Source organism: Neophocaena asiaeorientalis, unplaced genomic scaffold (genome assembly GCF_003031525.2).
Source record: "Neophocaena asiaeorientalis asiaeorientalis breed wild unplaced genomic scaffold, Neophocaena_asiaeorientalis_V1.1 scaffold43, whole genome shotgun sequence".
In the NCBI taxonomy this organism is placed as follows: Eukaryota; Metazoa; Chordata; class Mammalia; order Artiodactyla; family Phocoenidae; genus Neophocaena; species Neophocaena asiaeorientalis.
In genome coordinates this window covers 14,044,805-14,058,041 of record NW_020173674.1, presented here as the reverse complement: position 1 = coordinate 14,058,041, position 13,237 = coordinate 14,044,805, and the positions used below count along the sequence as shown (strand labels likewise).

Sequence of the window (13,237 nt, the reverse complement as noted above, 5' to 3'; positions counted from 1 at the left end):
TCCATAATCAGTAAAGCCCCTTGATCCTTGGTTGTGACCTCCTGACAGCACCTTGCAATTCACAAACACTCCACTCAGTTAAATTTACCAGCACCCAGACATGGGGAGGGTTCATTTTATATATGGGGAAATGGCGGGCCTGTGGCATCTTAAGTCTGAGCCTTAGTGCTCCTCGTCTGTAAAATGGACAGAATAAAAACCCTCTTCCAAGGCTGGAGTGAGGATGAAGGGAGATGCAGAGCATAAAGGAGGTTGGTGGCCAGGGCACAGCAGCTGCTCAGGAGACGGGGCAGCTGCTTCTCATAAGCGAAGGAATCAGGGTTTGATCTCAGGCCTCCTGCCTCCGAGCCTGATATGGCGGCCATTCCACCATCTTGCCTGCTTATGAGAAAAAAATAAGATTAAGGAGCTCCCTTAACCCACCCCACCAGAGCCAGGGATCAGGTGCAGGTTTTTTTTTTTTTGGCTGTGCTGCGCTTAGCATGTGGGATCTTAGTTCCCCAACCAGGGATCGAACCCATGCCCCCTGCAGTGGAAACTCAGAGTCCTAACCGCTGGACCACCAGGGAAGTCCCAAGTGCAGGCTTTTGAGCCCCAGCCCAGTGCTCTTTCCACCATTGCCCTCAGTTAACCTCATTCCTCATCTGATACAGCTGTCCCTGCCTGCCCCCAGACCTGCTGTCCCAGGAAGTGGGAATATCGGGTGATGCTGAGATCAGGTGTGTAGAGATGAGCTGAGAAGCCCCAGCCCAGGTCCAAGCCAGACCCTGCAGGTCTGCCCTGAACACTTTGGTTTGAGAGGAGCCCGTGGGGGCTGAGGTTGTCCTTGACGGACATCTAGCAGACACGCACTGGGTGCCTGGTGTATGCAAGATGACCTCACCAGCTCTGCCCTCCAGACCTCACTGGGAGGGAGGGGACCTTTATTCACCACCGGCTGGGTGCAGGGTGGGGGCAGGGTGTGAGCGCCATCTATCTTTGGAGCCTCCTGAGAGGGGAGGGAGGGCGTCTGATGCAGGCCTCATCCTGTCTGCTCCCCAACACTGCCTCGCCTCCACGCAGAGGGTGATGCCAATCACGAGCAAGGGGATGACAGGGGCCCAGTGAGTGCTGCCCGGAGGGCTGTAAGGCACTTACACAGGGGGCCAGGAGGGCTTCCTGGAGGAGCAGGCTTAACTGAGCCTTCTGCCAACGAGCACAGGTTGAGAGCCTGCCATGTGCGCCATCCAAGCGCTGGGTTAGACACTGGGGAGGCGGGCGCCAGAGGCAGGCAGTCGCGCAGGGAGCTGCAGATCTTGATGCCAGGCCGAGGAGTCGGCCACTAGCAGGGCATCTTGGAGGGTTTTGAGTCGGGGGCGAAAGGGCGGCATTTCGGACAGCTCCTCCTGATAGTGGCGGGTGGGGTGGGACGGTGCTGGCATGGGGAAACTGAGGCAGGCAGGCCAGTGCGGGGGTCTGGGACTGCAGAGGCAGGAGCTAGACCAGGCTGGGCAGTGAGGACGAGGAGATGCAGATGTGTGCAGAGGTCCCCGGCAGAGCAGGGGGCGTCTGAGGGCACCTCTGGGTTAGACACCCAGTGGTCCTGCAGCTGCCTGGTGCTGACTGAGTCCCGGAAGTGACTTCTCTGTGACTGGCCAGGCAGCTAGTGTGTGTATTAACCATTTGCTTAGTGCCCACCACTGGGTTCTCATCCCAGGGCCAGAGATGCCGCCCTGTGCTGCTCTGGCTTCTGGGCTGGGCTGTCCTCCCCACCCTACCCCTACTTCCACACCACACCCTCCCCCAGCCCTGGGTCTGCTTACGCCACCCCGCAGTGCCAGGAGGCTCATTAGCTCCCCAGCTGCCCTTCCTGCCCTGCTGTGAGATATCCACACATGATCTGGCCTTAGCCCTGGCTGTGGCGCCTCCGGTGCCCATAGGCACTTCCTGGATGGGTACTGAAGGATGGAGCCCTGGGGAGGGGCACCCAGGTGGGCAATAGAGGCAGCCCAGACCCACCTCAGGCAGCGCTGTGTGAAGAAACCTCTCTGATGAGGTATGGGGGTGAGCGAATAGCTGTGCGGATGGAGCGTCCATTTGTGGAGGATTTTGGAAGCCCCTCCATCTTGCTACCAGGAGCCCTAATTGTGGTGCTGGCCCTTTAAAGCAGATCAGGGGCTGGCTTTTGCGGGGAAACATCCCAGATTTCTGCTGTCTGCTTACAAGCCTGGGCCAGGGAGGGGGGCCACCCCAGCCCCCGACAGGGGCATTGGAAGGGCAGGTGGAGCCGTGGCATCGATTGCAGTAACCTGATCCCGCGGCGGGGAGGCTGACGGCGGCGGCAGCGCGAAGGGCCAGGGGAGGAAGCTGCCTGCAGCCGAGGGTTGGCTGGGAAGAGCTGGGACCGGGGCCGGGTCGGCAGCCGCTGCCTCTTCTCCCAGCCCATCTATTTTTAATGAGCTCCCCAGCCTTCTGCAGCGGGCTGGACTCAGAAAGGCAGACCCAGGCGGTGGAGGCCCGAGGCCCCAGCCCTGTCCGGAGCCCTGGCACCTCCACCCTTCTGGGCATGAGAGGGCGGCCCCGGGGCCCCGCAGCCCCCCAGCCGGGCCGGGCTCTCCATGCAGCTGGTGCTGAAGATGGATTCCAGCCCAGACAATGACAGCTGGTTGGAGGATCAGTGGGAGAGCTGGTAGGGGTGTGGGGACCGGTGTGGGGGAGGGGAAGTACTGGGGCAGCTCCATGGAGCTCCGGGTCTCCGTTTGGTCTGGTTGAGGTGAGAGGCAGAGGGTGTGGTCTCCTAGGATCCCCCTGGGGCTGAGCCCACCACCTCTCCTGGGTGACCTTGGACTAGTGGGTCTCCATTCTCTATGCCTCCGTCTCTTGGTCTTACTGAAGAAAAGACTCAGAATTCTCCCCAACTTCATTAGCAGAATTCTCCCAATGTCCCACCCACACCGGCAGGGTCCCCGGGGCAGGGGCTGAGCAGGTGAGGGGACCAGCGGGCACCTCAGGGGATGGCACAGTCCTGCGGTCTGGGGTTGGGCCCAGGGTTGGCCAGGGATGAGAGGGTTCTAACACAGCCAGTTAGCCAGTTAGCGTTCCCTCGCTGAAGTGCTTTGATCTGCTTCCTGCGTTCAGGACACATCCCCCTGTCCCTGCCCCCAGCTGGGCGGCCTCCTGTTCGGGGCCCACATGCCAGGCAAGAGGATTTTGTGTTCGAATTGATGAGACCAAGGACACAGAACAGGGGCATGGTCTCTCCTAGAAGAGGCTGAAACCAGACTGACACCAGACTCCCCTGCACTTGCTCCCAGGGCTTACGAGGCATGGGACTTCCTGGGCTGGGGACATGGAGCTCTCCTCGGAGGCTGGGGTGGGGCCTCTGCCAGCACCTTGGGGGTTTTGTCACTGCCATGCACAGGGAGCCCCCCTCCAGGCATCCCTTGGAGTCTCTTCTCAACTCTCTGCCTCTTCCACGGGTGAACTGGCCTTGGCACCTGCCTTGACCCTGGGAGCCGTTTCTCTGGCAGAGCCAAGGCTCTGACCAGCTGGGCCTTCTAGGCATGGCCTCCTGATGGGCAGCAGGGTGGACAACTCCCAGTTGGGAAGAGCTGGGGTAACCTGGAGCCTCCCCTTCCACTGCCACCCTAGGAGGCCTGCCTTTTGACATGAGCCCCAAACTCTTTCCCTGCCTGTTCATTACCCCTTGCACTGGCACAGGTAGACCCCAGGTCCCATCCTCTGGGGGTTGTGATGGGCCTTCGAGGGGCTGCCCCTTGGAAGAGGTACTAGGGAGGCATCAGGGGGCCTCGGCCCGCTGGCAGCAATCCCGAGTGGTAACTTTGGCTTCTTGTCCCCACCAGGCTCACCCATGACATCAGCCTGGAGGAGTTTGAGGATGAAGACCTTTCCGAGATCACTGATGAGTGCGGCATCAGCCTGCAGTGCAAAGACACCCTGTCCTTACGGGTAAGGGTGGGCTCCCTGAGTGGAGTGGCAGGACGGGTAGGGACAGGACTGAAGGCGTCCATATCTAGAGGGGCTTTCAGGGTCTGTGTGGCACCCTCATTAAATGCAATAACATGCAGGAAACATCCAGTTTACAATGCTTGGCACATCTTGAGTGCTCAGATTCTTCATTTATTATTTATTTATTCATTTTGCCAGGGGCTAAGGCAGGAGATAGCTCCTTCAACTGCCCACAAGAAGGGAGAGAGCAGGAAGTCTTGAGGCCTAGGACAGCAGCAGTTAGGGCCAGAATTAAGGGAAGCCTCAGGACTACCCTAAATCCTTTCCAAAGCTGCCTTGGCAGAGGGCCTGAGGCAGAGCAGGGTGGAGTCTGGTGGAATCTGCAGTGCTTTGGGGCAGGAAAAAAGAGCCAGGGCACTCCCTTGGCTACCATTGCACCAAACACACCACACAGCCTCGAAGACCCTCTCTGGCCCACCGTCCTAAAGGTCCCTCTAGAAGGTTAATCCAGCATTGCTGCTGCTTTGGGCCCCATGGCTTTGTCATAGGACAGATGGCTGTCTTGGCTCCCAAAGTTCTGACTCCTGCCAGGAGGTCCCCAGCATCTGGAGAGACTGAGTCAGATAAGGATTCCCCCTATGTCTTTTTTCTTTTTTAAATTGGAGTATGATTGCTTTACAATGTTGTGTTAGTTTCTGCTGTGAAATGAAGTGAATCGGCTATATGTATGCCTATATCCCCTCCCGCTTGGGCCCCCCTCCCACCCCCACCCCCACCCCCAGGAAGAAGGGGCCGCTAGCCAGGAGACGGAAGGCAAGTGTGGAGCTAGGTTGCAGAGCCCAGAGCTTCTCTCAGCCCCCTAGAGGGTGGGTAGCCGAAGTAGACATGGTGTTGGGAGAATGGTTAGCAAAGGAGAGCTGCCATGTGAGCTGGGATGGGGTGCCTCTATGTTGATCTCCTTTTGCCCCCAGAGATTCTGTAAGTTCTGCCAGGCAAGAGGAAACCAAGGGGTGGGGCTAACCCTCCAGTACCCTGTACTCCAACCCGCCACCCTCTGGCCAGGCCAGGAAGCGCTGGAGGCAGGGGCCACTGATTCTGGACTAACATAGCTTCTCGACTTCCACTTGCACAAGCAGAGCCTTGGAGAGGGTGGTCCTTGCAACGAGCAGGACCCTGAGGCAGTACTAGCTCGGGGCGTACCCTGTGGGGCCTTAGACAAGCTCCAGGGGGCCATCAAGTACTCCTGCCAGTGAGTCCTCACCTCTCAGGGAAGTGGGGAGATAGTTAACTGGTGGGGAAATTGGAGAGTCAGAGGATCTGTCCAAGGTGCCAGGGAGTTAATGGTAGAGCTGGAACTAGAACGGGGCTCTGAACGGGGTTCTCAAAGTTAGGCTGGCCTGAGAGAAAACCTCAGGTTGGAGGGGCCTCAGCCTGAGGACTGAGGAAGGTGGGGTGCAACTGCCTCGTCCAGGTGCCTGCCACTTGCTCCTCCCCCTCAGCATCCCTCTTCCAGTCGCGCTCAGGTCCTCCTGTCTGCACTGAGGCCCTCCTGGCTGAGACTGTTTCCTCAGTTTTCCTCCCTGCCCCCTTCAAAACCCCGTCCCCATCCCTTGTGGGGCCCGAACTCCTCGGCGACCCTGCGTCCCCATGGCAACAGCGGTGACCTCACTCTGGGCTCGGCTTACTACCCGGGTGAGGTCACTGGCCGTTGCCAAGGGAACGGAAGGGTGCAAAGAGTCGGGAAGGGGGGACCGTGGGGAGGGGAGAAATGTGGACTGCAAAAGGCGCCGCCTGACGTGGGGAGGAGGCGGCCTCGCGCATTCTCGAAGGCGCGGGAGGGCACGGTCCTCTCGCGGGGCTCCTGCTCCGTTCCCTCTGTCCCCCTCTTTGCGGCCGCGGAATGGACTCGCCCGCGTGGGGGGGCGGTGCGCGGCGGCCTTGGCCCCGCCCCTTCCCCGCCCCCTGACGCCCCTCTGTCCGCGCCGAGCAGCCCCCACGCGCCGGGCTGCTGTCTGGGGGCGGCGGCGGCGGCGGCGGCGGGGGCAGCCGGCTGCAGGCCGAGATGCTGCAGATGGACCTGATCGACGCGGTGGGGGACACCCCTGGCGCTGAGGACGACGAAGAGGAGGACGAGGAGGAGCGTGCTGCGCGGCGGCCGGGAGCGGACCCGCCTGAGGCGGAGCCCCGCCAGGAGACGGCGCCCCGCGGCCAGGGTCAGGGCCAGGGCCCGGGCGGCGGGGATACGTACCGGCCCAAGCGGCCCACCACGCTTAACCTCTTCCCGCAGGTGCCGCGGTCTCAGGTGAGGAGCCAGCGGCTTGGGGGCGGGGCGGAGGGGGCGGTGCCCCGGGGCAGGGCCCCGGGAGGTCTTCGGGGCGCCGGCCGTCTCAGGGTCCAGGCCCGGACGGGCCGGGGAGCAGGAGGGGCTGCGGAAGAGTCACTTGCCAGTCCGGAGGAGGGAGAAGTCTCGGGCCTGCGGACACCTTCCGTAGCTTCCCACGGGGGAGGTCCCTGGGGAGGTGGTCGCTGAGAGCAAGTAGCGTCTGTCCTAAGTGAGAGGGGCCGAGCGGGGCTGGCAGGGTTTGGAGCCTTGAGAGGAGAGGCTGAAGGAATGAAAGGGCTGAGAGGGGCAGTGGAAGGATGCCGGTGAAGAGAGAAGTAGGGAAGTAAGAGAGCAGGGCTTTGAGGGTGTGCAAAGATATGGGGTTCCCGGTGAAGGTGGGTCAGAAGCGGGGCCTGAAGAAAAAGTCATGTGAAGTGGTCAGTTCGGGGGAAAGTCATGGGAAATTGTGAAGAGCTGGGGATGGGGACCAGCAGCCAGTTTGAAATGTGGGCAGCTGGGGATTCCCAGAAGGCGGGGAAGAGAAATGGGAGGTGGAGCTGCTTGGCTGGGTTGGGGGCCTAGGGCCCCTGGACTGGGTGGCTGGATGCCAAGAAGGGTTGAATAGGGTGGGGGAGAGCTGGCCGGGCCCATTGTCTTCCAGGCCCAGTCTGGAGAGGTACAGAGGAGCGGCTCAGGGAGCTGGGCCTGCTGGTGGAGGGTGCAGGGGCTGCAGGGAAAGGATTGGTCACTTTCCCAGGATCCTCTCGGGTGGGTTTTGGCAGCCAGACTCATGCATGCGAGAGCCTGTGAGGGTGTCCTCAGGGGAGGGGGCTAAGTTGTGTGCAGGGGACCTTGTATGTAGGCATCGTGGAGAGGGGTCCCAGGGGGCTGAGAATGTGGGGTGGGTGGCCCCGAGATCCAGGAAGGAGGCCTCTGACAACTACATCTGTCAGTCCTCTGTCACGTGCTCTCGGGGGGGTGGGGAAACCATGTTCTGGATTCGTCGTTTGTATGATTCATCCCAGTCCCCCAAGCCAGGGGAGCTGCTGGGGAGAGCCTTCCTCCTGGCTCTCCTAGAATGTCCCTGCCCCTTCCCTAGGCCATAGGTTCCTGAGCTCCAGGGGAGTTGGGCTGGAAGTGGGCATCTTCCTTGTAAACCCTCCGTGTCTGGGACTGGTGGTCTGGCTCTGTCCCTGGATGGCTCTTGCTTCTCCCCGCCCCTCCCCCCACTACCACCATTCACATTGGCCATCACCACCTTTGTTGAGGCTGATGAGAGCATCCCCCTGAGCGTTGGCCAGCTTCCCTGAGCCAAGGGGGTGGTCTGTCTCGCACCAATAGCCCTGGCTGGGAGGGCTGTGACTTGCCACCCCTTCCGCCTGCTCCAGAGGGTTGGGGGTGAGGCCCTTGGCAAGTATTAAGGGGTGGGGGGAGCAGCAAATGGCCTAGGGATGGCCTGATGGGGGCAGGGCCAGGGCCTCCCTGTGCCGGGCACTGTTGAGCGCTGCTGTCACAAGGGCCTTTTGTTCCCTGCACAGGACACACTGAACAATAATTCCCTGGGCAAGAAGCACAGTTGGCAGGATCGGGTGTCGAGATCATCCTCACCACTGAAGACAGGTAAGTCGTGACCCTTTCCCTTACCTGGACCTCCACATGCCCTCAGTCCCCACTGCAGAGAGCAAACCAGCAGTCTCTAGCCTGCTGGGTAGAGGTGAACTGCCGGTCGCACAGGTCTGAGCAGGCCCAGCCGCTGTCGGCTTTGGCTGGCGTGAGAGGACTGGCCTCAGAGCCTGCCGTAGGCCTACTGCCCCGGAGGCTCTATCTTGGTGTCTGTGTCCACATGCTGAGTGGAGGGAGCAGGTAGCCTCGGAGTCAGGGGCCAGGCACCTGCCTTCAGCACTGCCCTGCCTGCTCTCCAGGGGAGCAGACACCTCCACATGAGCACATCTGCCTGAGCGATGAGCTGCCGCCCCCAAGCAGCCCCGCCCCCACCAAGGATCGAGGCACCTCCACCGACAGCCCTTGCCGCCGAAGCGCTGCCACCCAGATGGCACCTCCTGGTGGCCCCCCTGCTGCTCCACCGGCTGGCCGGGGCCATTCGCATCGAGACCGCATCCACTACCAGGCGGACGTGCGGCTGGAGGCCACCGAGGAGATCTACCTGACACCAGTGCAGAGGCCCCCAGACCCTGCAGAGCCCAACTCCGCCTTCCTGCCGCCAGCTGAGAGCCGGATGTCGGTCAGCTCCGACCCAGACCCTGCCGCTTACCCGGCAAGTGCAGGGCGGCCACACCCCTCCATCAGCGAGGAGGACGAGGGCTTCGACTGCTTGTCGTCCCCGGAGCGGGCCGAGCTGCCAGGTGGAGGATGGCGGGGGAGCCTGGGCGAGCCGCCGCCGCCTCCACGGGCCTCGCTGAGCTCGGACACCAGCGCCCTGTCCTACGACTCGGTCAAGTATACGCTGGTGGTGGATGAGCACGCGCAGCTGGAGCTGGTGAGCCTGCGGCCGTGCTTCGGCGACTACAGCGACGAGAGCGACTCGGCCACCGTCTACGACAACTGCGCCTCTGCCTCCTCCCCCTACGAGTCGGCCATCGGGGAGGAGTACGAGGAGGCCCCCCGGCCTCGGCCCCCCGCCTGCCTCTCTGAGGACTCCACGCCCGATGAACCCGACGTCCACTTCTCCAAGAAGTTCCTGAATGTCTTCATGAGTGGCCGCTCTCGCTCCTCCAGTAAGTCGGCAGCAGGGAGCCGTGTGGGGACCGGGGTGAGGGTGTCCCCGGGAGGTGGCCTCAGGTCCATCTGGTTCAATGTGTTAGGACCAAGCGCTCTACCTGCCCCGCGAGCCTCAACTGGAGCTGGGACCACCCTCTCCTAGCCTGCCCCCCTCATCTACAGGTGCAGAGTCCTTCGGGCTCTTCTCCTGCGTCATCAACGGGGAGGAGCAGGAACAGAGCCATCGGGCCGTATTCCGGTAAGAGCCCCAGGGCCAGGCTGGCCAGGCAGCAGCTGGGGCCAAACCCTCCCTGCCTCTGCCGTCACCCCCTGGCCTACACCCAACCCCACCACTCAGCCCCAGGTGGACAGTGTCCACCCTCTAGGAACTCGGAGTCCAGGGACGGAGTGGATGATTTCGGAGCAATGTGTTGTGCTGCCCAGAGCCCAGGACTGAGCACCTAATCTGGCCGGGGCAGGGGCCCGGGAGGGTGCCCAACAGACACCTGACCACACAAAACCCACTACCCCTCACCCTCCTCCATGTGGAAATACTCGCTTCCTGTGACCTCTCACAGTTTATCAGTGGCCCTGGTCACTTGCTCCCTGGGCTGCAAGTTCCTCCATGGCAGATACATGTCTGATTGACCTTGGTCTCACCCCCCCACCCCCAGGGAGTGACAGGCACATGGGACGCTGTGCAAACGTTTATTGAACCAGTGATGCCGACGCAACCCCCTGACCTCAGGTGGGGAGCAGATGGCTGGCTGGAGGGGCCTGGGTGGTGAATTCCTTGTTGGGGACAGGTTTGTGCCTCGACATGAAGACGAACTTGAGCTGGAAGTGGATGACCCTCTGCTGGTGGAGTTGCAGGCTGAGGACTACTGGTACGAGGCCTACAACATGCGCACGGGTGCCCGGGGCATCTTTCCTGCCTACTACGCCATCGAGGTCACCAAGGAGCCTGAACATATGGCAGGTAGTGTTCCTTCCCCCCACCTGGTACCACTGGGTCCCCATTTGCTGCCGGGCGGACCTGTGCTTCAGATCTCAACCACCCAGGGAGGGGGCCGGGCAGTGGTGACTTCAGGTCCATTTCACAATCGAGAAAAGTGAGGCCGCCAAGTCGGGGCAGCCCTGGGTGGTACATCCTCTGCTGGGTCTGCCACTCCTCACTCCACGCTTGCTTTCCAGCCCTGACCAAAAACAGCGACTGGGTGGACCAGTTCCGGGTGAAGTTCCTGGGCTCAGTCCAGGTTCCCTATCACAAGGGCAATGACGTCCTTTGTGCCGCTATGCAAAAGGTACCTGCTCCACTGGGGAGGGTGCCCACCCCCGGGCCGGTCCCCATCCTCTCCTGGGGAGAGGGCCACCCAGCACCTCATGTTGCCATCCCTCACCCACAGATTGCCACCACCCGCCGGCTCACCGTGCACTTTAACCCGCCCTCCAGCTGCGTCCTAGAGATCAGCGTGCGGGGCGTGAAGATAGGCGTCAAGGCTGACGACTCCCAGGAGGCCAAGGTGACTGCCCCGGCCTGGCCCCGCTCTCCCGTCAGACCTCCAACCTGTGCCCCTGCAGGCTGATGACCACCCTCTTCTCTCCTCCCTCCTGTAGGGGAATAAATGTAGCCACTTTTTCCAGTTAAAAAACATCTCTTTCTGCGGATACCATCCAAAGAACAACAAGTAAGAACACGACGGGGAAGAGGTCAAGGCGTGGGTGGTGGTTCAGGGCGTGGGTCCACGCGTGTGCCTGAGGGTTCTGAGCCCCCGTCCCGCCCAGACAGACTGCTGTCCTCCCACAGGTATTTTGGGTTCATCACCAAGCACCCTGCCGACCACCGGTTTGCCTGCCATGTCTTTGTGTCTGAAGAATCCACCAAAGCCCTGGCAGAGTCCGTGGGGTATGTGTGTGTGTGTGTGTGTCCTGCCAAGCACCCAGCCCTGTAGCCAGCCCCGGTCTCAGGCCCCGAACACGTTCCTCATGCTTGGCAGCAGCCCTCAGTCCTCCCCGGCACTCGGCATGGCGTCCTTGGGTCACAGAGGCCTGGAGAGAGGGCTGGGTGGTCTTGAGGTCCAAACTTCTTGGTTGCTGGGCCCTTTCTTCAGTTGAAATCTCACTCAGGAAACACTGTGCAAAGAACAGAGCTGAGCAGCTCTGGCTGGGGGAGGCGCAGCCCCATCTGGGTACCGCGAGGCTCCAGTGTGAAAACCCTGGGTCGAGATCCTGTTCCTCCCCAGTCATTCTGGTGTGTCTGCCTGCCTCCTAGGAGAGCGTTCCAGCAGTTCTACAAGCAGTTCGTGGAGTACACCTGCCCCACAGAAGATATCTACCTGGAGTAGCAGCGCTGCCTCGCCCTCTGCATCCCCTGGGCCCTGGGGCCAGTGCCAGGACGGCTGGCTGCTTCCATGGGGAGGGTGGGGGTGATGGGGAGAGGCAAATGCAGTTTATCGTAATATATGGGATCAGATTCATCTATGGAGGACGGAGCAGGCTGCCCAGGGATTGGGAGGGAGTGGGGCTGGGGGGTGGTATTAAGCCTCTGGCCAGGAAGGGTGCCCATCCTCGGAGCGGAGGGTTCCGTCTCTTCTTGGGCCTCCCTCACTTTCCCTGCCAGGGCCTCCGGGCCTCTACAAAGCTCACGCCACCTGTGAGTGCCCACCCCACCCCCGCCCCCAGCTCCCGAAGGGCCCTGAGCTGAGGCTGAGCCCAGCCACCTCCCGAGGGCTTTGCAGCAAGGAAAACGGCAGCAGGCAGGGTGCAGCCCCTGTCCCCAGCCCTGTCACTTGTGTGGCCTCTGGATGGCCCCAGCCCTGTCACTTGTGTGGCCTCTGGATGGCTCCTACCATCACCGGCATGCCGGCCCCTGGCAGGGGTGCGGCCTCACAGGGAGGGAGAGCGCCGCAGGGGGCCCCGCCTCAGCAGGAAAAGGAGGCTTCCGCCCCGGCCTGGGCCCGCCAGGCCCCTTGGCTGCTTCGGCGGTAGCCCCATCTCGGTCCTGTTATGCTGGCCACAACTATTAAAGTGCCATTTCCTGTTGGGACCGCAGTGGGTCTCATCTGCTTGTCTACTTGGACCCCCTCCCTTGCCCGCTTCGTTTCCATCCCAGGAAAGCCCAAGCCGTTGCTGCACAGAAGAGCTTTATAAGGGGTTCCCGTCACAGGTGTGCATCTAATACTCAGCCATGTCCAGCCCGTCCCGCTTGCGCTGCTGGGCCCAGGAGAGAAGGGGTCGAGGCCGTCGTGGCCATGGGTGCTTGGGTCGCACCCCATAGTCTAAGGAGAGAGAAGAGGGTATGAGTGAGAGAAGAGGGTACGAGTGGGAGGGAGAATCTGTTCTGCGTCCACTGAAGACGTCCCCAGGCAGATGCCGTTTGGGACGAGAAGTCCCTCAGGCTGGACCTGGGCGCCCTCTCCTAGAGCATCTCTCCCCCATCAGGTAGGGCTGGGGGCAGAGAAGGGGAAGGGGTAGGGGAAGGAGGAGATACTACCGTCCACCAGGCCAGGAAGTGGCTCCAGGAGTTCCAGGGGGGCTGAAAATTCCTCAGGAACAGATCGCTGAGGCCTGCGGGAGATGTGGGGTGCTCAGCCCAGGCCCCAAAGGCAAACCACCGCCTCCCAGCAGAGGGGGGAAACGGGCCAGGGTGGAGCCGCACTGCAGAGTCCCCACCTTCCAGGCCCCTGGCCCTGTCAAGCCCTGACCCCGTGTCCCCAGGAGTTACCTTAGCGCCTCAGGGCAGAGGAGCGCAGCCGCCAGGATGAGGCTGAGGAGGCAGCAGCTCAGCGCGGCCCTGGGGTACAGAGCCCCCAGCATGGCGAGAACCATCTTCGACTTGTGTCCCTGCTCCAGGCTTCTGCCCGCCCCTCCCCCAGCAGGACAGAACCTGCTGCCAACTCCCAGGGCCACCTCACAAAGGGTGCCCGTTCCGGGGCTCCACGTCAACACCAGCGCCGGGACTAGGCTGGAAACCTCCACGCTGAGGTTGGTTGTTTTGATTTTACTGAGGCTATGGACCCGCAGGGGCCACACCACACCGTGTTGCTGCCATCACTGGTTACGGGCACAGGTCTCAGTTCGGACCCTGACCTCGCCTCCTGCTAGGCGGACACATCACTTCATCTCTGTGGGCCTCGGCTCCCTCACCTGTGAGGCAAGGTACACACGTGTGTACCTAGGGACTGGCACACAGGAGGCCCTGAGCAGAGATCACAGTCACCGAACCCTCACACCTGGAGTCCCCACGGA

At 61.8% G+C, this 13,237-nt stretch overlaps 2 protein-coding genes across 2 annotated transcripts; one reads left to right on the top strand and one right to left on the bottom strand.

Annotated features, from left to right (window-relative positions):
* Positions 1-2,597: 2,597 nt before the first annotated feature.
* Positions 2,598-11,391, top strand: MAPK8IP1 (mitogen-activated protein kinase 8 interacting protein 1). The gene is made up of 12 exons (XM_024748554.1): positions 2,598-2,668; positions 3,843-3,948; positions 5,939-6,250; positions 7,810-7,891; positions 8,194-9,006; positions 9,173-9,248; positions 9,796-9,968; positions 10,184-10,293; positions 10,396-10,512; positions 10,607-10,677; positions 10,797-10,895; positions 11,262-11,391. The coding sequence occupies exons 1-12, from the start codon at positions 2,598-2,600 to the stop codon at positions 11,332-11,334; spliced, it is 2,103 nt and encodes a 700-aa protein (XP_024604322.1). The 3' UTR covers positions 11,335-11,391.
* Positions 11,392-11,427: 36 nt separating this feature from the next.
* FREY1 (Frey regulator of sperm-oocyte fusion 1) lies at positions 11,428-13,231 on the bottom strand. The gene is made up of 3 exons (XM_024748814.1): positions 12,714-13,231; positions 12,483-12,556; positions 11,428-12,267 (listed from the first exon to the last, which is right to left on the bottom strand). Exons 1-3 carry the CDS (start codon positions 12,815-12,817, stop codon positions 12,164-12,166), a joined length of 282 nt encoding a protein of 93 aa, XP_024604582.1. The 5' UTR covers positions 12,818-13,231; the 3' UTR covers positions 11,428-12,163.
* Between the last annotated feature and the right edge of the window lie 6 nt (positions 13,232-13,237).